Source organism: Trametes versicolor (genome assembly GCF_000271585.1).
Source record: "Trametes versicolor FP-101664 SS1 unplaced genomic scaffold TRAVEscaffold_3, whole genome shotgun sequence".
Lineage (NCBI taxonomy): Eukaryota > Fungi > Basidiomycota > Agaricomycetes > Polyporales > Polyporaceae > Trametes > Trametes versicolor.
The window spans coordinates 3058198-3080890 of NW_007360323.1; the positions used below are offsets into that span (position 1 = coordinate 3058198).

The 22693-nt window shown below is 55.6% G+C and overlaps 7 protein-coding genes across 7 annotated transcripts; 2 read left to right on the forward strand and 5 right to left on the reverse strand.

Annotated features, from left to right (window-relative positions):
* Positions 1 to 4737: 4737 nt before the first annotated feature.
* On the reverse strand, positions 4738 to 6587 carry TRAVEDRAFT_70341 (aldo/keto reductase). Its single transcript, XM_008037655.1, has 12 exons — positions 6487 to 6587; positions 6413 to 6432; positions 6258 to 6355; positions 6095 to 6198; positions 6005 to 6039; positions 5748 to 5955; positions 5629 to 5695; positions 5533 to 5578; positions 5420 to 5475; positions 5317 to 5357; positions 5130 to 5263; positions 4738 to 5065 (listed from the first exon to the last, which is right to left on the reverse strand). The coding sequence occupies exons 1-12, from the start codon at positions 6547 to 6549 to the stop codon at positions 4921 to 4923; spliced, it is 1017 nt and encodes a 338-aa protein (XP_008035846.1). The 5' UTR covers positions 6550 to 6587; the 3' UTR covers positions 4738 to 4920.
* A 906-nt stretch (positions 6588 to 7493) lies between these two features.
* On the reverse strand, positions 7494 to 8462 carry TRAVEDRAFT_45000 (60S ribosomal protein L18; the record flags this gene model as incomplete). Its single annotated transcript, XM_008036909.1, has 6 exons — positions 7494 to 7541; positions 7594 to 7971; positions 8027 to 8071; positions 8128 to 8214; positions 8275 to 8283; positions 8400 to 8462. The coding sequence occupies 6 exons, from the start codon at positions 8460 to 8462 to the stop codon at positions 7494 to 7496; spliced, it is 630 nt and encodes a 209-aa protein (XP_008035100.1).
* A 368-nt stretch (positions 8463 to 8830) lies between these two features.
* Positions 8831 to 9570, forward strand: TRAVEDRAFT_115488 (RNA-binding domain-containing protein; the record flags this gene model as incomplete). The annotated part of the gene is made up of 3 exons (XM_008037656.1): positions 8831 to 8959; positions 9010 to 9096; positions 9151 to 9570. Coding segments are annotated over 3 exons (636 nt in total), but the record flags the coding sequence as incomplete, so codon positions are not given.
* Positions 9571 to 10426: 856 nt separating this feature from the next.
* On the reverse strand, positions 10427 to 12077 carry TRAVEDRAFT_115635 (aldo/keto reductase; the record flags this gene model as incomplete). Its single annotated transcript, XM_008037657.1, has 10 exons — positions 10427 to 10577; positions 10649 to 10782; positions 10869 to 10974; positions 11033 to 11078; positions 11140 to 11206; positions 11260 to 11460; positions 11598 to 11719; positions 11769 to 11863; positions 11938 to 11957; positions 12018 to 12077. The coding sequence occupies 10 exons, from the start codon at positions 12075 to 12077 to the stop codon at positions 10427 to 10429; spliced, it is 1002 nt and encodes a 333-aa protein (XP_008035848.1).
* A 383-nt stretch (positions 12078 to 12460) lies between these two features.
* On the reverse strand, positions 12461 to 14093 carry TRAVEDRAFT_117743 (uncharacterized protein; the record flags this gene model as incomplete). Its single annotated transcript, XM_008037658.1, has 7 exons — positions 12461 to 12520; positions 12587 to 12669; positions 12731 to 12932; positions 12988 to 13257; positions 13313 to 13483; positions 13534 to 13769; positions 13820 to 14093. The coding sequence occupies 7 exons, from the start codon at positions 14091 to 14093 to the stop codon at positions 12461 to 12463; spliced, it is 1296 nt and encodes a 431-aa protein (XP_008035849.1).
* Positions 14094 to 14303: 210 nt separating this feature from the next.
* On the forward strand, positions 14304 to 16152 carry TRAVEDRAFT_70343 (WD40 repeat-like protein; the record flags this gene model as incomplete). Its single annotated transcript, XM_008037659.1, has 10 exons — positions 14304 to 14322; positions 14382 to 14574; positions 14625 to 14777; positions 14830 to 14961; positions 15019 to 15118; positions 15174 to 15244; positions 15308 to 15495; positions 15551 to 15657; positions 15715 to 15873; positions 15931 to 16152. The coding sequence occupies 10 exons, from the start codon at positions 14304 to 14306 to the stop codon at positions 16141 to 16143; spliced, it is 1335 nt and encodes a 444-aa protein (XP_008035850.1). The 3' UTR covers positions 16144 to 16152.
* Positions 16153 to 16379: 227 nt separating this feature from the next.
* TRAVEDRAFT_144588 (cyclin-domain-containing protein) lies at positions 16380 to 18124 on the reverse strand. Its single transcript, XM_008037660.1, has 2 exons — positions 17365 to 18124; positions 16380 to 17307 (listed from the first exon to the last, which is right to left on the reverse strand). Exons 1-2 carry the CDS (start codon positions 17761 to 17763, stop codon positions 16723 to 16725), a joined length of 984 nt encoding a protein of 327 aa, XP_008035851.1. The 5' UTR covers positions 17764 to 18124; the 3' UTR covers positions 16380 to 16722.
* Between the last annotated feature and the right edge of the window lie 4569 nt (positions 18125 to 22693).

Sequence of the window (22693 nt, forward strand, 5' to 3'; positions counted from 1 at the left end):
CCTTGCATCGGTCGAATGCACCGTACGCGAACTCGAGTTGGCATCTGCATGTACTCATGCAGCCACTCGAAGCCGTGTACACAGAAAGGTATGTCACGGTACGCATGCCGTGCGGCGGATAGCAATGTTAGCATGGTCCAGGTGCGAATCCTCTCCACCCTTCCCCGCTCATACTCCTCTTCCGCATTTGCTATCACACCCAAGGTTCGTTTCTCCTTGCCGCGAGGCCTCGTGTACCCGTTCTCATTGCATCCCGGTCTTCCAACAGATCCAGTGGATACACAAGTGCACTGCCCCGTTCCTGGCAATCCTCCGGCGCATCTCACTCCGAAGGCGCGATCTCCGCCCCAGTCGTCCATGCATCGGCATCCTGCTTGAAGTTATCGAACAGCCGGCGGACAGCTAGGCACGCCCGCCGCCGCCATAGCGCTCTGCTCAGTGCTGCGTGATCGTGAATTCAGCGTACGCGTGTCGGCCCCGACGGGAGCGGGCAACTCGACATACGTCCGGAGGCTGTCCCTTTGAAGGTTGTGGGCACACTCGGGCTCGGTCTGGGCCGTTCAGTGTGCGTTACCGCCTCCACGCGCGACGTCGGCCTGTTCAAATTATTCGGTTTATTGAGCGCTCAATGTTCGTTCAACGTCCAACGTTCAGTATCAGGACACCGATGCGGATGCGGGGAAGATCGATCTCTGTGCGGTCGCCTCCGTGATGACCATCTTGTCGCGCCTTGCCCGACGCGATACCAGCCGCTGTCCAAAAGTCCCCCCTGAGGACCCCCTTCTCGCATTTGCGCCGCTATGCGGGACCGTCGTACGCGCTACCACTGCCCCTCGGGTGCGCTCTCATGGCAGATGCAGATGCGGCGGACGATCACGGTCCTGCGAGTTCGTATGCTTACTTACGCTGGGTATTCTCCGACCGTGTCGGCGCTCCGGTCTGGGAGTTGTGCGGCGTACCTAAGATTTCAGGAAATCTTCGAATTCGACGATGTGCAATATACAGCGCCGCGGACGCCGATCGATGGGTTCTCGGTGTTAGATCCAGTTGCGGACGGTTCCCGGGCTCGGAATCTCCGCACACCACGCGATGCGTGGCTTCGCGAGTTCGTGGGGGACGACGCCGTCGAGGCTGCTCTCGATTCTCGAACTTGAGGGGTTCTCGTTGGACGTCCGCCTTCGTCGCGTCTCCCAGGTGAACTCGTGGACGCTACACGAGGCGTGCCGACAGAGCTTGAAGTTGAACGCCGTGCGCGACTCTGGCGCTTTGGCGCCGGGACGTAAAATGTGAGAAGGCTCGGAGCGCCCGTCCGTCGTCGATGCCGCTCCGGTTCCGTCTCCGAACCTTCCGCGGCTGGGGCACATCCTCCGGACTGCGCTCAAGCGCTTCCCTTGCCAGACCACGCGGCGTTCCCACCCGACTCTCGCGTCCGCGGCGGTACCGCCGCATACAGCCACGTCCCCCGAGCGGGAAGGGGTCGCGGGCGTCCGCGAATGCGACTGGTACGATCCAGACGCACGGCATACCTTGGCGATGCACACGTACAAAGCAATCGCTACTACCGGCAGCGTCCGCTCTACTTCCTAGGGGGGCGAGAGACAGCCCAGGCAAGTCCGTTCCCCCGCGCGCAGTTCACCGCTTGCTAAGTTGGTACGGCGGGATCCGCGGCGCTCGGGACGGGCAACGTGCGACGGTCGTGTGCGCTCTGTCCTGGGGCGGGAGCTTCGTTGCCTTGTGCGCGGGCAGGCACCCGGGACGGCGAGTGGACTGCCTCCTCTGGACGGGCGAACGGCTCGAAGCGAGGCCGACGTCGTGGACGTCGTCTTCCCCGCAATCGGCGCGTACCCCGCTTGGGAGGAACGACATGTCCATTGCGTAATATGTGCACCTCGTCTCGATATATGTTATTGGCGCGCTGTGCCTGGGTATTGTCCAGGAGGAACTTCATATTTGTGATGCACGCTTGGAAGTGCATGCAATGAACGGTGGACGAGAGACTGTGTAAGGCTTCATGACTACCAGCCTCATACCCCGCCCCCGTCGGATGCCGAGCTGCACAGCGGCCGCACGATTGAACGAAGCAAAGCAGTGCACCCGACGCCGGACTCGATTCGAACTGCCAACCACGCTGCCCTTCCAGTTCATGTACATCCCGCAGGCCGTAACCCCGCGCGAGCCCAGGCCCCGGCGGCACCATACGCAGCAGTCCAATACGCTTGTTTGACACCCGGGCGGCTGCTGTAGGAAGGCGTCGACCGCTCCCCGTTCAGTTAATTGCGATCCCGGACGCAGTACTTGTGGTGGTGGACCCTGGTTCGTGATTGGGTGGCTGCGCTGGGATCTGGGGAAGGGCGTGTTCGGCAGAAGGTGGGCATAATTACGGGATGGGAATCTGTTACTCAACGCCTTTCTGGGCCTTGGGCCTCTTCGCGGCCGTCTCGGGGAGACGTTGTGTTTGCGAGGCCAATCACATCTTAGTCGTGACGCTGGCTGATGTTGTTTCGTTTGGAGCGGCAGTGTGTGGACGGTACGTATCGTCCGCGCGAAGCATGAATAGTACAAGTCCTATATGTGAGTTCTTGACTCGACAGTCAATATATATTTTTAGAGGATGAAAAAGACACGCCCTTGTGTCGAGCCCTACTTCAAGCCAAGCTGAAGTTGCCGCCCTGGACGATGCGTTGATCATGATAGAGTACGCCGCCTCGGAGCAGCTTTCCGAGTCGCATGTTCGGTGGCACAGCGTGAGACCGGTCCCGTAAAGTCGTCCACCACGAGTACGGTGCTTTGATGGATCCATGCATCTGCCGAGACCCAGGGGCGAAAGGCGCCGTGTTGGTCTGGTAGACTTCGCGGACATGGGTTCCCGCACTTCCAGTTTACCTACCGCCGGACGATCCAGGCCTCAACGTAACCTCCGGGAAGTACGTTAACGTTGCAGTGGCATGCGGAATGCAGGCACCGGATTCTTCTGCGCCCGCATTGGTATGCCTCGTGCTCCGCGAAAGCTCCGCGCACCGGCTTCGTGCGGACGATGTCGATGTCGAGTAGCGAGAGGCGGTTCCGGTGAGGACGAAGCTGAGCGGCATTGAGTGGCAGGATCGGCTTCGGACCCGTGGCGAATCTGCACCGCAACGATGTGTTAGTTCGTTCTACGTCGATAGACTCTGCTTCCCTTCGGCACCTTGGCTTGCTGATACATTCCGCACAGGGCGGACGGGAGAAGGACTGCAGTTTTAGCGAACGTGTGCGATCCCGCGAGGTGACTGAATCCGTCGGTGGCTCTTGGCGGTGAGCGTCGCCTCAAACCGGCTTGATTGAGTTGGCCCAAGTTAGTACCTTTGTGAGAGAAATCGAAGAGCTTCGGACCAGACTGGACGTACAAGATGCCGAGAAGCTGTGTGTCCATAAGCCTAGGAAGTCGGAGGCGTGGCACTGCGAGCGGTTCAAGTCGTCCGGACTGGTCGGAAGTTGATGCCCTCAGGCGTCCCTTTGGCCAATACATCCATACTAGTAACCCCTGGTATGTCCGTTGAGATCTTTACCAGGGGCGACGGCGATAGAAGAGGTTTAGTCCACCCAGGTGAGAGGATGGCATCCTCTAAGAGCCAATCGAGGACGAGGGACGATCTTCAAGTTGGCTTCTTCTGACATCGGAGGTTAAGCGTTCCTTATGAGACGTCGGGCCGGCTCGCGTCGCGGGGCTATGCAGAACCTGGTAGATTTCAGGAACGACCGTCTCTAAATGACAACGCAGGGCTTGTGAGCAGGACGAGGAAAACGCTGCACAGCCCCATGAGGCGATGGTCGCAGTCTTAAGGAAGGAGTGCGGGCTCAAAGATGGCTGGATTGGTCGTATTGCTTTACGTGCGGGCGTTCACCTACCGGAGCGTATGTAACGAGCTTTTCGCAAACTGCTCGACGATTGTCAGCCTCGACTGTAGGATAGCGGCATGCATGGAATATCGCGAAGGCGCAGCACATACCGGAAATTATGTTCGAACACTGTTGGGCACGAGACTGCCATCCGATGCACCGTAATATGGTGATACACGCAGCAACCCGAAAAAACCATTCACAAAACACAAACCAACGAACAACGCATTTCGGTTTCCCCACCCGTGCACCACCCCGAGAGGCCGCGCGCGAGTAGGTACTTATCCCGAGGACCACGAAAAGGTATGCGCCAGGACCGAAGTCCCTCCCTCGGGGAAAGAAACACCTACCGTCCCACCTTCCACTCAACATCTTCAATCTTAAGGAGCTTCTGACCGCTTGCTTGCAGTACTCTGACGACGCTTGAAGCGGCCCTGCCCATCGGCAATTGGGAACATCGCTGACGCCAGGGTAGAGCCCGTGTCTTGAAGGCCCCTGCCTGTCGGCGTGGTGACTCATAGCGGGTGCTGGGGGAGGAAGGGGGGATGGAGGGGGGAACAGAGCGCGAATGGGGAGAAGACGCGTCTCGACGCGGTCCTTATTCCCTCAAGCGGAAGGAGGCTGGCTAGAGGCTGACATCCACTGCAGCCTCCGATCGACCCACAGCTGGATAGCGAGGGAGACTGCATCGTCAGCCTCAGTAGCCCTAGGTCCGAATTGAAATCGTCCTAGCCGATTAGTAGGCTCGAGCGTCCGGAAGGCCCACAAGATGGCCATATAAAACTGTGATACAAAGTGAGTTGCACATGCGTGGTGCCGAGAGCAGGCATACATGCTCGAGATGCTCAGGGTGAATTGGAGGTGGTGGTTCAGATATGACATTGGTAGCCAAAGAAGCGCCCTACATAAGTTACGCAAATATTACATGCGTGCGCTTCCGGCTGTAGTGAGTACAAACATGGACGGTATTGGCAACGCTATGTGCTCCGCCAGCAATGCTACCCTACAACAGTGCCGTTAAGCGAGCTTACATCGGTACACACATCAACCCCAGAGGTCGGTGTTGTTATCGCCGTAGCGAGCGCCCTTCACGGGGTGGGTCGCCAAGATGTGAGCCATCTCCGCCTTCTCTTCCTCGGTGAGGATGACGTCGCCGCCGGCGAGGTTCTCGAGGTTCCGTTCCTTACGCCTGAGAGATATAGGAGATCTTTAATGTTGTGACACGAATATATATAGAGGCAGAGGATACGCACGCGGAGCCTGGAAGGGGAATGACCTTGTCCCCGAGGGAGCCAACCCATCCGATGCAGAGTTGCGCGGGGGTGCAACCCTTCTTGGTAGCGAGAGACTTGATAGCTTCAGCAATGACCAGGTTGTGGCGCAGGTTCTGTGGGGTTTATTGGGTACATTGTCGCGAATGATAACAACGCACTCGCTTACCTCCTCTTGGAAGCGGCTCAAGTGCGCGCGAACGTCATTCGCTGTGAAAGCAAGTATATTGCGTGTAAGTCAATGCCATGATATTCCCGAGAGGCTGGCTTACGATCAATGTCTTTGGTCGAGCTGTAGTTTCCAGTGAGCAGACCGTGTCCGAGAGGGCTAGAATCATAGTTAGACGCTGAGAAGACACCTGCGGCCAGGAAAAGGGAAACTCACGAGTATCCTACGACCGCGATATCGAGCTCGGCGCAAGTTGCGATGACTGCGTACGTTAGCCCATATATACTGACCAGGCCATTGAGCGCGCATCACCTTTCTTCGTCTCCTCCTCGTAGGACGTGGGGCTGACCTCGATCTCGACGACAGCGATCGGGTGGACCTAGCATGCCAATAAGTCCGACATCAAAGTGGGACGACAGCACTGCACTGACCGCTTGAGCGCGCCTGACGGTGGCCGCGGCACACTCGGAGAGACCGATGTGGGCGAATTTACCCTCGTCCTTGAGGGCCGCCAAGGTCTTGACCGTATCCTCGATGGTAACGGCCTTGTCGACACGGGCGGGCTGGAAACAGTCGATCGTCTTCTTACCGCGCAGAGCGGCAAGGGAGATGTCTACACTGCGACGAAGGCTCGCAGCGCTACACAGTGTGAGACTCAACAATAACCCATAGTTCTGCAGAGACGTACGAGTTGTCCAAGCCCTTGTCCGGGCTATGGCCGCCCTGTATCATCATGATCAGCAGCGCCAAGGCGAGTCATGGCATAGTAAGCGTTTACCTTGACCATAAGGAACGCGCGCTCTGTGTATTCGGGGTACTTCTCAAAGAAGCGCGATACGATCTCGAGGTTGTGGGTCGACATTCCAGGCCCGTAGAACTGGGCTGCAGGCGTAAGGGCATTGAGTGACTGCTGTTTTCGTACAATCCATTGCATCGCGTACCGCTGTTTAAGATCAACTTGGCACCAGCAGGGAGGGTGTCGAGGCCGGCCTTGATGGCTTCGAACGCCTGCTCATCTGAGACGGGCTTCGGAACCCAGCTATACAGATAAATAAATTCAGAGTCTCATCTGCTTGGAGGGGGAAGTGTCACGTACGACATGCTCATAAGGCCATGCTAGACGCGGTCAGCCAATGTTGCCATTGCACGAAACATGACACTACTACTCACTGCGACTTTCGCGACGACAACGTCGGAAGCGGTACCGCCGAGCTTGGTAGTAGCGTTGACCATGGTTCACTAGAGAGTCGTGTGGATATGTGGAGTTCGTTTGCGGAAGGAGGTTGTGCGTGGCCTCCCTGATCTGTTCGAAGGATGTTTTATACATACCGCGCACAACACCCTCGGCTGCGTAATGGCGAGACGCGTGCCGGCGAGAGTGGTAATGAACGTGACCAGACTCAATCTCCGGATCCGACTCGGACGCAGGCGTAATCGCGTCGGCTGGGAGATGCACAGGCACTCACCTTCTGGAGTGCAATGAAACCTGTGATGAGGGCCGTTCCACTCACACAGATCTCGTGAGGCTTTGGGCATCCCGCAGGGCGTGACCTGTTGAGAAGTCGCGGAGCGGGTGCTCATCATAGACTTAGTGACCTCGTCGTCAGGAAATATCACAAGTCTCCACCAAACGTAAGTTGATGACGGATGTTGGCGGTGTACGCACATCTAAGAGCGTCACATGGCTGACTGTAGCAATTCCGAAGTCTCTCTGATTCGGAATGATCATGTTAGTGAACATCCGGAGATATCATGACGTTCCAAGCATTCGGAGTGAAGTACTGTGAATGATCCTCATTGAGTAAAATGGTCGAAACACTGCCGATAATTTGGAAAACGTACCCAGAAAAACGTCTTATAGGCACCTCCAGCACCACGACGTTGCAGCGAAACCTACTTATGCTTACCACGATCTCGAAGAAGGCAAACCAACATAACATGATCACGCATTATTTGGGGGTGCATAGGCGATAGAAGCATGGTAAACCGTACAAAGCCATACATGGGTGAAGGTGTGAGGATGCCAGTATAACATAACAATCGTGAGACGAGTGGCCCTGTGCGCATGCATGGAAGATGGTACCGCCAGCCAACCCCCCGCAGAACAGACTCCTTTGCCTGTTCTTCGCCGCTGCCATCGCGTACCACTGACTGCACGTCGATTTTGGGATGGCGGCTTATACCTTGAAGCCGCGGGATTTTCTCCGGCCACGACCACGCTCGAACTACGGGCAAAAAAATAAGGTATTGCAAAGCCATGCTGATAGGCAAACGTACCTTGCGACCCTTGGATAGGGTGTGGGGCTTCTTGTGCTTGTGGGGACCCATGCCGAAATGCTTAACGGCCTCACGAGAGTTCCTCTTGCCGCGGAGCAGGATGGTGTTCGACCCGGTAGGCGCGCGGAGAGCGAGCTGGTCGAGGGTCAAGACCTCACCACCGGCCTTGAGGATGCGCTCCTTGGCCGCTTGGGTGAACCGCAGGGCGGCGATGGAGAGCTTCGGGACTTCCAGAAGACGGACATCATCCGTCACGGTGCCGACAGTGACGATGATCTTGGCATCCCGGTCGGGCGCGCTCTCAGTCTCCTTAACGATGCGAGAGAGGGAAAGGGGGGGACGGTTCGTCTTGGAGAGGAAGAGACGGTGGAGGAGCGTCTACATATATCGAACGATAAGTTTCTGCTTGAGTAGCCCATACGAAGAATATGACCTTGTTGAACGGGGAATCCGTGCGCCGGGCGAGAAAACGGTAGAGCTGGGAAGCAAGATAGATGAGTCGTCGATTTTGCCTCGCCGGTCGCCTCTGCATACCTTGACCAGCAAGAGCAGGTACGGGTCCTCGCTCTTGGGGGCGGTACGGTTGCCCTTCTTGACGTGGTGCTTTGCGATGTCGATACCCTACACACAGAGGAGCCTTTAGAACGAGTACGAGCATGTCGAGCAGTATACGTAGCGCACCATCTTGCTCTTGCCGGGATTTGCGGTTCGGGGTCGTCAGTAGCGTACAACACGGGCGCGCGACGGCACGCGGTGGCTGAGAACTATACATCACCCCCAAATAAGGTTTGAGTTCACTCGCGGACTCCGAAATGCTTGTCGCGCTTCGGCCAAACAAGCACAAACCGCTTGCTAAGTTCAACCACCATGGTGAGTCCCCCGCCCTATTCACGCGTCGCGCCTGCGTCGCCACGTCGCTGTCGACGACGACGTCGTCTTCGCTGCCGCCGCCCAATGATAATAACTCATGAATGCTCCCCATGTATAGTACGCCGACGCCGCCCCCGCCGCTGATCCTTACAACGAGGCGTACACCGAGCCTCCGCCGCCCGTCGCTGCACCGGCTTCCGAGTCCAGGGACCGTGACTTGCCTCCTCCTCGGGGCCGATCTCGTTCTCGGAGCCCTGTGCGCTCTGCCAGCTACCGCAGATCGCCACCTCCCCGCCGCCCTCCTCAAGCACCCGTGGTTAGTCGACTTGTGATTGGTAACTTTACGTTGTATACTAACCAGGCGAAGCAGGCGCCCAATCCTTCCAACGTGTTGGGAGTTTTTGGTCTCAGCATTCGCACGACCGAGCGTGACCTGGATGACGAATTCAGTCGATTCGGACGCGTGGAGAAGGTGGTGATAGTATATGATCAAAGGGTGCGCCATACTTGTTAACATTTTTAAGTACTAGTACTGACGTTTTCCAGCAGTCTGACCGTTCCCGAGGCTTCGGCTTCATCACTATGTCTACCACTGATGAGGCGGGTCGTTGCATCAAGGAGCTTAACGGTGTGGTATGTGTTCCTATACACTCGTCACATGGACTCCCTTGCCGACATTCGTCACAGGAACTCAACGGCCGTCGGATTCGTGTGGACTATTCGGTCACTGACCGCCCTCATGCGCCCACTCCGGGCGAGTACATGGGGCACAGGCGTCGTCGTGGTCGGGACACCTATTCCTCGGGTGGCAGGGATGAGCGCAGCGACCGTTACGATGATCGCGACCGTCGTGATCGTGATCCATACAGAAGCAGTCGGTACGACAGGGACGACAGGGACCGCGACCACTACGGCAGGGACAACAGGGACTGGCGCGACCGTCGCAGCCCGCCCCCTCGTTCTCGCTACTCACCGGAGTACAGGAGGCGCAGGAGCTACTCGAGAAGCCCTCCCAGGGGTAGCAGCCCTGCGCGCGCACGGGACTACGATGCCCCGTCATCGAGCGCTGTGCCTGCCGCGAACGGCAACGGCGACTCCCGCTGGTGAAGCAACCGTGCGTTGACTGTCTAAAGTGTCTCACCGTTGCGGCTCTGCTTTGATGTCTTGGGATGAGTGGCTCATCGTAGAAGCCTCGGGCAAAGCCAAGTTTGTCAAGTCGGAAGGGCAGCGAAGCGGTCTCGTTATTGCAAGACTTACGTTTCCTCAAGTTGTTATCTCCTCGTCTCTGGACTCCGTTCTCCTCCAATAGCACAAAACCCCAAGTGTCAAGTTCCGTTTCCGTACCGCCTCCAAAATCCTGTACTGTTCGCTGTTCTACATTGAATGTTTGCAAGTGCAAGACCTCGTGAAAGAAGCCAAGTCGGGCGTCAAGTGCTTCGTCGAAGGTCTCGGGACGCACAACGTCGCACTCTCCGGTGAGGGCTCTTTCTGCATGTGCGCTGACCAGTACGCAGGGCCGCAAGTCTGAAAGGCGGAGGTCGACGAAGCTCGGGCGGAGATGAGGATCCGCCGTCTCAAGCGCAATGAGGTGCTGCGGCATCGGGGTGATTGGCAGTCGTGCGAACTCGGCTGGGACGGCGTGCTGGAGGTCCTATTTTACTGGTTCGACGGTGTATATGCTCGTTTCGCGTCAACCATGTATAGTAATGTCCTCATCGCGCTAATACATATACTTGTTCATGTCTTCATGTCGTCTGAAACCAGCTTTCATTTTAGATGAAAACTTCAATGGCATTAATTGCCTTGGTCCCAGACGTCCTCGTACTCACAGCTTATGGTCTTAGCCCGGCCGGTACCAACTCGGACGACTACGGCCTCCCCTCTATTGCAGGCCAGGTCGTGCACGAGGCTACATTCTTCTCAGTGAGACTACACCACGTTGAACACATGAAAGATCTACCGCTCATCCCCATAGTTTCAGATCAATTGCGTCTCCGTACCCGCGATCTCCCTTCAGAGGGTTCTCCTCCATCACACGCGCGATGTCTGCCAAGTCCTCCGGACTAAGCTCGACGTCGGCCCCGTACAGATTTTCGAGGGTCCGCTCCTTGCGCCTACAAAACCAGAACGATGAGCAGCTCCTCGATGATAGATGAACGTCTTCACCGCGGAAGGGGTCACGTACGTCGAGCTAGGCAGAGGAATGACCTTGTCCCCAAGGGAACCTACCCAGGCAATACTGAGTTGCGCGGGGGTGCAGCCCTTCTTGGGTGCGAGGGAGGTGAAGGCGTCGATCAGGCGACGGGTGTAGTCCCAGTTCTATCGACATATCAGTAGGTGAAGGTCGATATCCGCGGGATGATTACTGACCTCTCCCTGGACGCGTGTCATCGCCGCGAAGAGACCTGGTGATATGGTGAGTGCGGACTGGTATGTGATGCCCGGTTAAGTTTACCAGTGAAATCCTCGCGCTGCTTGATAATGCCGGCGGTCATGCCATGCGCGAGGGGTCTGCGTTAAAACAGTCAGTGTGACGTCCACATGTATGTCTTAGGATTATATGACATACGAGTATGCCGCAAGAGCGATGTCCAGCTCCGCACAGGTAGCGATGACTGTGAGACAGGCAGCGTAAGCGTCTTCGCGGCGACACAAAGCACTGTGATATCATTATACCTCTCTTGGTCTCTTCTTCATATACCATCGGGCTAACTTCGATCTCGACGACCGAGACGGGATAGATCTATACGTGTGGGTCAGTAAAACGCAGGGTCGAAATGTCATGCAAGCGCGTACGGCATGTCCACGGCGGAGTGTATCCGCACGGCATTCCGAGAGGCCGATGTGGTCGAACTTGCCCTCGTGCAGCATCTCGACGAGAGTGCGCATCGTATCTTCCACACTCACCTCCCTGTCGATGCGCGCGGGCTGGAAGAGGTCAATCTTCTTCGTACCGCGGAGTGCGGCGATGCACTTGTCCACACTACGGCGCAGATCCTCTCGTCTGGAGATGTCGCTAGGTCAGCGGTGATGGCCCTGGTGAAGGATGCGGATGTGCGTACTTGCAACTCATGACATACTTGCTGACTGCGCCGCCCTGTGCGTCTCAAGGTCAGCCAACGGGCATGATGAACGTAAAGGGGTGAGCTTGCCTTGACGGACAGGAAGGTCCTATCTGCGTACTCCGGGTACTTCTCATAGAAGCGTGCGAGGAGCTCGAGGTTGGTGGTCCCCCAGTTGATATCGTAGAACTCCGCTGCATACTTAGGTCAGTGCCATAGCCGTATAGCGTTCGGCGCACGTACAGCTGTTCAACATCATCTTGACACCCGGGTGCAAGGCGTCAATGCCGCTCTTGATAGCTTCGAACGCCAGTTCGTCAGGGACAACGTCTACCCGTCTGTGGCCCGGAGAGCCGCAGTGAAATTTCTGAGCAAAGGGCTGACAAAAGGGCATGGAAAGAAGTGGACGCACGTCATCGACATTAGTCCATGCTGCAGCGCAAAGTTTCAATGCTTCGGTACAGCGGTAGAAGGGCGCATATAGCTACTCACCGCCACCTTAGCGACTACGATGTCCTTCGCGGTACCTCCGAGGTTGGCTGTCTTGATCATGACTATGACAATGATTGTGTAGTGAGGGAAACTGTGGTTTCTTCCGGCTGGGAAGTACTGAACAGTCCTCTTATAACCATCGAACCGTCAGGATTCAGGCAGCGGAGGTTGCCAATGCGTAACTTCTCGGCACATCCTGCGGTGTGGCAAAGTGCTATAGGAGAAAGGACCTGCTGTTATATGCGACCCGACCTTAAATCCGACGCGTAGCCCGACGTGTTGTGTGGCTTAGGGACGTTGGAGACGGCGCAGTCGATATACATGATAGATGCGCGAATTGCACGAAGTCTTTAGGTATCACATATGTGTAGTACAAATATTCTTCGAAGGTACACCAGGATTAGTCGTGGCATCGCCGAGGACATGTATTTTCGGCGCTTACATTACGCAGTAGGTGAGCCCAAGAGAGGCCCAAACATCTCGGAGTCAAGTACCAGGAGACGCTGTAGTTCCACCTGCGTGATGAAAAGGTTACTCGATGTGCCGAGAATATGTGTAGCAGTACGTACATCGAACTCGGGTACCACTGGGTGACATGCCGAGGTGAGGGCCGCACACACACTGCGTAACTCGTCTTTGAGTGTTGAGCATTCTAGCAGTGTAACGTAGATGTCAGGCATAACAGGCGAAAGCCCGATCGGAGAAACGCTAACCTGCATCGCTAATACCGCGATTTGAGAGGTCTACCCAGCATTTAAGTACGGCCTCAAGGATAGTGCCCCTCCACTGGGGTATCCTGGGCGTGCTCATCCGTATCACTGCAGAAAGCGCGCGGGTAGATGCCAGTTTGTATGCCACAGAAGTGTCGTTCTCCGGCGCCGGAATCAGAGGTAAGACTAGTTGCGGGATCAGTGCCTGTGGTACAAGGTCAGCTCATACGGCACAAAGGGAAGCTAACAATGTGACTAACCTTGAGATAACGCGCAGTTCCGATGTCCAAGGCTTCGACAATTTCAGGAATAGTATCCAAGGATGCCTGAAGAGTATCGAGTTCGCGCGAAGCGTAGACCCAGACGTTGCCGATGATGCTATCTCCCAGCAATGAGCATAGCTGATCAAAACGCGCGACTGACCCTCGCGATGTCGTGCACTCCACCAAGCGCAAATACGCGGTGACCGCGCGACGGATCAACTCAGGGGTCTCTGGATTGTGTAGGAACGTCAAACACGTTTTGAGAGACTGATGGAAAGTTAGTATTGCATCAAACGGCAAAGACTTATACTTTAAAACTCACAGTAGCGAGCAAGACATCCATGCCAGTCCTACGTAGAAGTTGCGCAGGTGTGATTGTGAGTAAATGCACCACCAGATCCACGCCATGCAGCTTAAATGCAGCTTGGTAGTCGTCGAGGTATGTCATGATCGGAGGGACGAACATATGCCATAGCCTCTCGATGTTACGGTCCTGCGCAACAGTGAGCATTGAACCGGCCGGTGCAATGAGGTAGCGCATACATCCGCGTGGCGTATACTCCAGGATAAGACGTTGTATAGTTCTGGATGCGACTTCCACTCTTGCCCTTCTAGATAGTCGAGCTGGCCCAGAGCTCCTCCGGCTGCATGAGGGAGTTTGCGACCCGTATCCGCATTGATATTCGGATGTGGGTTCAGAGCGAATACGGGCTTCACGGAGTCACGGAGTATACGCTCCAACAGGTCGGTGTTAGGCTTCTCGAACGAGGATAGTACATCTGTCCATATATCAACTTCGTGCTTTCGAAGTAAAGAGCTTGGTACTCACCTTGCGCAGTCTTCCTGCTCGAGTCGAGTACCCAAGGACCCTCACCGTCAAACGTGGCGGTAGCATAAACGACCGCTGCCTGAGCCGATACCGTGATGTTCTGCTGGGTGCGGAGGTCGTCGCGCAAAGCGAGAAGGACGTCGCACGCCTTCTGCTTCCACTGCTCGAGACGGATGATGACCTCCGGCTCGGACTGGTCGTCGTATTTTGCAAACTCGCGCGGAACACGCAGCTCCTTTGCATGTTGCAGAGCGGCCGATGCCTGGTCCTCCATGGGTAGTGAACAGGTGGTGGCGGTCGGTGGCCAAGATCTAGCGAGATCCGACGCGCGTGAACGCGTCCTGCAGCGCGTCGTGGGCGTTTACACGCCTTCCTTCCCGCCACATTCAGAGTTCACGCTTAGCTTCGGTGCTCGTGCTCCTTTCGCTTTGCACAATCAACGACTTTGTATTTTTGGGAACCCCTCAAGGGTGTGCGCTGCAAGATGAACAAGACCGTAGCAAGTTAGTGAGATTCTTTGCCAAGCTACATTGCCAATGTGGCTGAACGCATGCACCGCTAGATTTCTTCACGTCGCCGTACCCGACCGCCATACAAACGTCCCTGGACTCGTTGGCAACCATTGCAAGATTTGACCAGTCTGGAAAATATGTTGCGGCTGGCAGGCAAGACGGGCTTGCTGTTGTGTGGGATCTGGTTACGAGGGGTCAGGTCCGGTGGCTGGAGGGTCATGTCAAGGGCATCACCAGCATTGAGTGCGTATACTCCTCGCTTGCCGCATCCAATTGGCATTCACGCGGTACAGCTGGTCGCAGAACTCCCGCTATGTGATGACTTCGTCGAAGGACTGGAACGTCATCGTATGGGACCTCGCATCCGACATGGACCCGCCGCGCCGTCAAGCCACTATCCGTTTTGATGTTCCCGTTGTGTCTGCTTGGTTCCATCCGCGAAATAGGTGAGTAATGAGGTTATCTCATCCAAGCTGCGTCCCTAATTATGAAAGATAGCAAGATCATTCTCGTGCTTCTGAGCAGCGGTGAAGCATACATCGTAGACCTACGCCGGGAATATCGCGGGCGTTATGAACTGTGCGAGGTTCAGGACGAAAGTGACGACGAGTCTCAAATGAGCCGAGCGAGGTTAGTAATGGCCGTCGATCTCTGTGTCCTCGTAATGACCCTCATGTGTGGTGTCAGAACCGCCTTTTCGGCGGCGCGTTTCGATCCTTCCGGCAAACATGTATTCTTGGGCACGACTTTGGGCTTCGTGTTAGTGTTCAATTCACGGACAAAAACGGTGCGCTATATGTATATTGTTTGGTGCGTTGTGAAAAGCTGACATCTTCACACAGATGGTCGCGAGACACAAAATCTTGGGCGGCACCAGTCCTATCCGGGGGTTTGAGTTCACTGCGAATGGCCGGTATGATGACTGCGCCTGTCACACCATTGATTACTGAACTGAAAAATTCCCGTACTGCCATAGTCGGCTGGTCACAAACTCGCAGGACCGGATATTGCGGCAATTCAGCTTGCCCGCGTATGCGCCGCCCACTGTGGACGGCGAGTACATTGAACAAGATCTCGAGCCTACACATCGCTTCCAGGATCCAATCAGTAAAGTGGGTTGGCACGCCATGTCATATAGTCCGGACGGCGAATGGTTAGCAGGAGGTTCGCCCACTCGAGACCTCAAATTTGCCCGCATAAAGCTAACGCCAACGTCCAGGTGCTGCAGATGACGCCGCTCATAAGATCTATGTTTGGGACTCCGGAAGAGAAGGCCTTCTCGCTAGCACGCTAGACGGAGGGCGTGAATTGTTGACCTACGTCCACGTGAGTACGACCATTTTTTGTCCGCGACATTGCGCTCACAACACATCTACGGGCTAGTGGCATCCCCGAAAACCGTTGATAGCGTCGGTGACTAACATGGGCAACATTCTCATTTGGCACTGTCCGACTGAGGAGCGCTGGGGCGCTTTCGCGGGCGGGTTCGAGGAGGTGGACGAGAACGTCGAGTACGAGGAGCGCGAGGACGAGTTTGACATCGTGCGTCCACCCCGCTCTCTCTTCCGTTATCGTAGTACTGATCACCTCGAATCACAGGAGGATGAGGCGGATATTGCTCGTCGGAAGATGCTGGAGGAGGAAGAGGATGTCGACATCGATGGCGGCATAGTGGACCCGACTGAGAACACCGCGGACCATTTGCGCCAACCCACCGAGAATGATGATGACTACTTGTGGGCGACGGACGAGCCTGATGACGATATGAAGGGGTGGAAGATGAAGGTGCTGGTGGAGGACGAACAGGATTGAGAATATTCCTGGCGTGCGCGACAGTTCTGACATGTATTTACCGTCTAATATGTATCATCACTTTGTACCTGTTCCTCATATTGCCCATCAAACTACCTGTCCAGTTTTCGCGATATGCTTGAGCCAACGCGGGCATACAACTGCTGCGGCAGGCCTGTCCTAGCTCGTCCGCGCCCACATTCACCACGCGCCGAGCGTAATGCTCACAGAAGGAACGGACTAGCCCACGCTATATGCGGTTCAATGATACTATTGCATGGACACGGGCGAGAATTGAAGACAGCTGTACAATGTAGCAAACGGAAGTAGACAGACGGGAGGCACGATTACGCTGTGTGTATATACAGGGTGGATGTGTGACGCTGACGGAAGAAGCAGTGAAGTCCAGTACACGTACTACAGTAACATTGACGGGCGGGCGACGAGTAAACGCGAAACACACCATCGGAACCCAGGAACGCCCACGAGCAACCCCGAGCGCATCTATGAGAGCGCATAACCAACGTCTGGCGCGTGCGCGGCCGTCTAGGACGCGTCCCCGCGAGGGGCCGGTCATGCCGCGCGGAGGGGACGCGCTCCTCACCGGTACCCGTTCGCGTGCGGGTGCCCGTATCCCTCGTCGCCCATCTCGCTCCGACTGTCGTCCGTGTATATCGAGTCAGCGTCTCCGTTGGAATGGAGACTCATTGTCTCCGAGGAGGCGGTGGAGTGAGGCGCCCGGATCGTCGGCTCGTCGTCGGTCTCGCCGTCGACGTCCGTCTCCGTGTCGGTGGCGGACTCTGATGTTGTTATCGAATTCGCGCTGGTGGATCGACGGTAATCTGAGTTGGGACGAGAGTGTGATGGGGCGAAGGAATGTGGATGGGGATGGCTGGGGTCGTGGTGTGATGGTCGTGTGCGGGCTAGCAGATGGGAAATGTATCCGTCTACGGCTGTGAAATACTTCAATGGTCCGACGGGTGATCGGTGGGCGTCATGGGTTGTGGAAGGAGGAGAATCGGCGAGGAAGGGGGTGAGGGAAACGCCTGCGGGTATCTGCGACTGTTGCGCCAATTTGCTTGCATAGAATTGCATCTCTTCTTGAGAAATCATGAGGTGGAAGTCGTTCAAGAGCAGGAACTGGAGCTCCAGTTGGTTGAGTTCTGTAAGCGGAAGCCCACCAACCTACGATAATGGTCATTAGCGTCGTGGAAACAACAAACTATACATAGTCATACGAACCTTCGCATAACGAGAATTTGTGTAAAAGACGTCGCTGAAGAATTTGCTCGCAACAGTCACGCCCGCAATGACAAGGCGATGTACATTGTACATGTCGATAGCAAAGACCTTCCCACACGTCTCCTTCGCCAGCTTCATCATCCGGTCGAAGTACACGAGGAGGGAGAGGAAGACCTCGTTGCTCGCTGGACAGTACTTCTGGATGCGTGTGAGGTACGCCTCGAGCGCGATCGTGGGCACATTACGCGCATGAAATGCGAGGGAGGATGTTGTGGAAAGGGCGTGGCGTGAGGCGGAGGTTAGTGTCCGCCATATAGGAGGGTGTGGCTCGGAAACTGTTGAATGTGGATGCACGGAGGACGTCATGTAAGGTTCGGAATGGTCGCGGTCAGTGTTCATGGAAGCGATCTCCGACAGCGCAGCAGCGAGGAGGTGGAGGAGGGTGCTGGAGTCGTACGCGTGGATGTCTACAGGGGCGGGGGACGATCTCACAGCAGGCTCGGGCTCGTTGTCCTCGGACTCGGAGCCAGGTGGTGTCGACGGATCGTCTTCATGTCCGTCGTAGACAGGCGCTTGAGCGGAGACGAACGATGGTGTGCGCTGTGGCGCAGCACGTCGAGGCGAGGAGGAGGCCTCCAAGGGTGTCGAGCGCGATGGCTGATGCGCAGAATGAGCTCCGTGGCTCGATGAGGACGACGCTGAGTATGTTGGCGTGACTTTGCGGTAGGGAGGCCGGGTCGACGAGCTCGGCGTGGACGGTTGGGTTCTATGCGGGATGTCTACGGGTGTGTGCATTGGATGCGGCGCCAGGGCGAGCATGTCTGGAGAACGGGGTGATGGTATCGAGAGCGTCGCCTGCAACGATGATGGAAAGCGCGAGCTCGATGTTCGTGGTGATGACAGGAAAAAACAAGACGACACAAGCCATACGGGCGTCGGTGTGACCAGGCGTGACCAACGATCACGCATGACATAGCCCTCGGTCACACTCCATCGCCTGTCCTCGCACGTTTCCTCCGCTCCAGATCAGTCGCCCCGCGTCGCTCTCGACTCTCCACTCCACCGGCATCTCTCGACGCGTATGGCCTGCTAGTCGCTATATCACTTCCTCGTGTTTCACCGTTCTCGACCTGAGCGCTGCTATCTGCACGTACAACTTGTGTGGGATCGAAAATGGCTGTTAATGGCAACTGCGGATCCCTGTTCCCTGGGTATCGCGGCGAAGACAGCACGATGCACGATACAGCCGAATACCGACGCCCGTGGGCGTAACGCACTATCAACCGGAGGCACTCGCAAGCGTCAGAGGGATGCAGTTCATACGATCTCCGGTAGCTACTTTGGTGCGTAATGACATCCAGGAGTGCAGATCCGCCTTTCAAGAACCCAGCTTCTCGAGTCTGCCTCTGCGCGATACTTGCGCGAAGCCAATCACATCTCCTCCATCGTCCCCTGTCGCTGCATCCTCCGCGTCCGATCGTTGAGCCTCCGAAGCCGTGGCGTCTGGACCGACCGCAGCACGCTTGTTGCCCTAGCCAAGCACGGGATAATGTCAGTTTCTCTCTTATAACCTGCCCGCGGCGATCGACCGCTCGTCGTGGAAGCAACGCAACTCACGTTCTTGGGAGCTCTGCCCATCCCCCTGGTGATCTCCCCCGGCCCAAACATCGTGTCCAGCCGCGCCTTGAACTCGCCCACGTTTGACCAGCGCGTCTCTGTCCACACTGGTTGCGCCCGCTGCTTCCCCTTGCTTCTCCGCTGGAAATGGTCGCGCTGCAGCGGAACGTGCACCGGACGCTGAGCCCCGCCCTCCTGCTGTTGTAGCGCCCGCGCCTGGGCGTATCTCGGAAGGACCAACGACGGAGCAACGTGCGTCTCGAGCTGGTCGTCAACGCGCTTCCATTCCGTCATGTCCGAGTCCTCCGTGATCGGTGGCAGGAGCTTCGCCTTACGATGTGGACGCTCCGAAACGCTCGCGCTGGCTGTCCCCGATCCGCCGGAAGATGGCGCGTTCAGAGTTCGAGCATCCGAATTTGCATGGTGCCGCGCGCTTGGGTGTGGTCCGGCCAGGAAATGGACATCAGGGACCGAAAGCCGATGTAGGCTTGTCGGCAGGTTGGGGTTAGGTACGTCCTTCGCAGGAGTGGTTGATATATCAAGAGCCATTTGTTGCATGTCTTGCGGTGGGGTGGGGTGTTCTCGTCTTGGTTTCTTGCTCTGGAGTAGGGTGGGGATGACCACATCCTTGAACAAGGATGATGGACGTCTCTTCACCGAGCTACGGGACCCGTTGGAACCGCTTGCCGGCAGTACACCACCTATGGTTGCTTGGGCTTCAGTTGCAAGCCTTGATGACCTTGTGGGATGGGACTCACCTTGTGCACCTCGCTGAGTGGAGTCTTTCTTTGCTGGCTTGGGTATGGTTGTATGTGAATCCCGGAGGCCGAGATTTTCATCATCAGATGTGCCTTCAACTGAAAGTGCAGTCCATGAAGGGAGGTTGATGTCAACATCTGAAGGTGAGGTTCTGTGTGTGGTCTGCTTTGCATGGTTGGACTGGGGTGTTGTGGGGCTTTGTTGTGGTGTAGTAGTGGTAGCTGCAGGTAAGAGAGCAGATGGTGACCCAAAGTGTTCAGAGTACTGTGGGTTGTAGTGACCTGAAATTTGATCACTAATGAGCTTGTTGGATGAGTGCTGTCACCTTGCAGGCCCACCTGGAGCAGTACCGTATGGGTGCAGAAAAGGCACTGGTGTGAAGGCTTGGGTGTGGGCTGAGCTCATATTGAATCTGCAAACAATCAAAAATCATTAGCATCAGTTTAATGGCAAAACAAAACATTAATGCATTACAAACAATACATTGCTAGCAGTGCATGAAGATGACATGTGTCAAAATTGTGCACTGCCAGCAACGTGACTGATGCATTGTTTATAAAGACTCATTATATGCAACAACATCACCATGTGCAACTTACGTAGGAAGCACTTATGGGCCAAAAGGTCAGGCAGCCTTGAAACAGCTGTAAGAGTGAAGGGAGGTGATGGTGGAAGTGGGGAGGAGTAGGTCTCATGGTCCTGACTTGGAGGGATGATTATAAATGTTGTTTGGTACTGTTTACATATATTTATATATGATGTCATTATTGATGTCATCACTTGTTCACATGATTGTGATTTATAATTGCTGAATGCTGATTGGTGGGATAGGTGCTGACTGGGGATTATGTCAGCCACTGATGCACTCAACTGACCAAATAGGACAGATGAAAGGAGATGCAGGAGGCCTATTGGGTACAACTTGGTGCACACTCACAGCACCTGCCGCCCACTGATGCACTCAACTGATCAGTGAGGACAGAAGAAAGAGACGGTCAAGTGTTGTGTTTTCCCATTAATGGTGAGCGGCTCCACCCGGCCCGGTGTTTTCCGTTTTCGTCCCGGCTGCCCACTCGTATATATACCGCGTAGATACAGCTTGTACCTCATGTGGTTGCAACGAGACTCCCCCATTCACCCCGTCTCCAGGCAAACCGCCCGCTGTGTACACCCTCCTCGAGCTCCGAATTCCACATCAAGAGCCTTAGCGGTTAAGACTGGGCTGCAGAATGTCTGCAGAGCGTGAGAAGAAGCAAGATTTGTGTTGGGTGCCCTTTGGATGGTGCAACACAATGGGTAAACCAGAGGGGAAGCCCCAGTACACATAGTACAACGTGCAGAGATGAGGAATCAGAGGGGGGGAGGCAGAGACTCAGCTGTGCTGGTGTTCTGCAAGCTGCAGAAGGCCTTTATGTTCCACACTAAGTTTTCACGGTGATGCACTCAACTAACCGGTAAGGACAGAAGACGGAGACAGTCGAGAGCCCTAGGGAGTCGAGACCAGGCTGCAGAATGTCTTGCAAAGTGCAAGGAGAAGCGAGGTTCGTGTCGGGTGCCCTTCGGGCGGTGCAGTATGCAGTGGGACGCGAAAGAGGGAGGGGAAGAGGGGAGGAGAGAGAGGCGACTCAGCTGTGCTGGTGCTCCACTGTACGCAAAAGGGGTCTCTCCGCAGCCTGCGTTAAGCTTTGCAGGGAGTTCCCAACACAAATTGCAACGCTAAACACTATTCGCAGGTGTTTGCAGGTTTCGCTGGTTCGCAGTTCGCAGTTCGCAGTTCGCAGTTTGCAGTTCGCAGTTCGCAGTTCGCAGGGTCGTCGAGCATTCTTCGAGGGAAAAGGAAATCTGAGCCAAAGGGGGATCTGAATTCTCCCAGCCCAATGGCGTAGGTATTTACAGGACAAGCCAAACAGTCCAATGATGATCAGAGAGTCCCTACAGAATGTCTATCGCAAAGGGGACCGGTGTCTGCAATGATCCAGCCGCCTGCTGTGTAAACACAAAACATGCCTGCGTGCCCAGATGGGCCGGCGATGTGGAACGCACCCCCCCCCCATGTGTACAGTGTGTCTGCCCATGCAGTTGTGATATCGCACAATAAGCTGTTTTGCGCAAATGTGAGGCTTCTGCACCCATGCAATGATGAGACCTCCACACTGTTGAGGCCTCGCAAACCCGTGGAAACCGCAAAAAGAAGGGCTGGCGGGTAGTGGCTCAGTACCGGGCGTATTAATGGACTGTCCGCAATGCAATTGCAACACTAAACACTACTCACAGTGGGTCTTTGCAGAGTTTGTGTTGAGTATATTACGTAATTACAGTTTACAAGTAGCACCGCGGCTTTTGCCGTATGCTCTGTGTACACAACACTGGAGTTTTTTTCTTACCTTGCGTGTTGCCTCTGGTCACCAACCGTCCCCCCCCCTTCGCATTCTTTAGCCACACGAGGTCAAACTGTTCTATTCTCGCTCGCTTACCCTCCAATCCATCCTCCGTTCCTACTCACTCTCGTGCACCCTACTTGTTTGTCCCGATGCTCCCGTGCTCGATTAGGCGCACACTCTCGCAAAATCAACAGTTTGCAGGGTTTTGCAGGTTTGCAGGTCTTGTCAGGTTCATTGCAGGTTCTTTGAGGGAAAAGAAGTCTGAGCCAAGGGGAATCTGAATTGACAAAGCCCGTGGGCGTAGGTATTTACAGGAGGGGCGGAAAACCCAGAAAAACATCAAAAAGTCTTTGTGGAACACCTGTCACAAAGGGGACTGGTGCCTGCAAAAGGCTGGCCTGCATTTGTGTGGAACACTGCCAAGTGGCTTAGCGGACCACCAACATGGAATGGTCTGCATGTGCCCATCCAGGCTCCTCTGCCACAACCGCAATAGGCCTTGCACACACCACGAGGCTTCTGTGTCAGCATCATGGAATGGTGGAACTGCAAAAACACGGAGATGCAAAAAG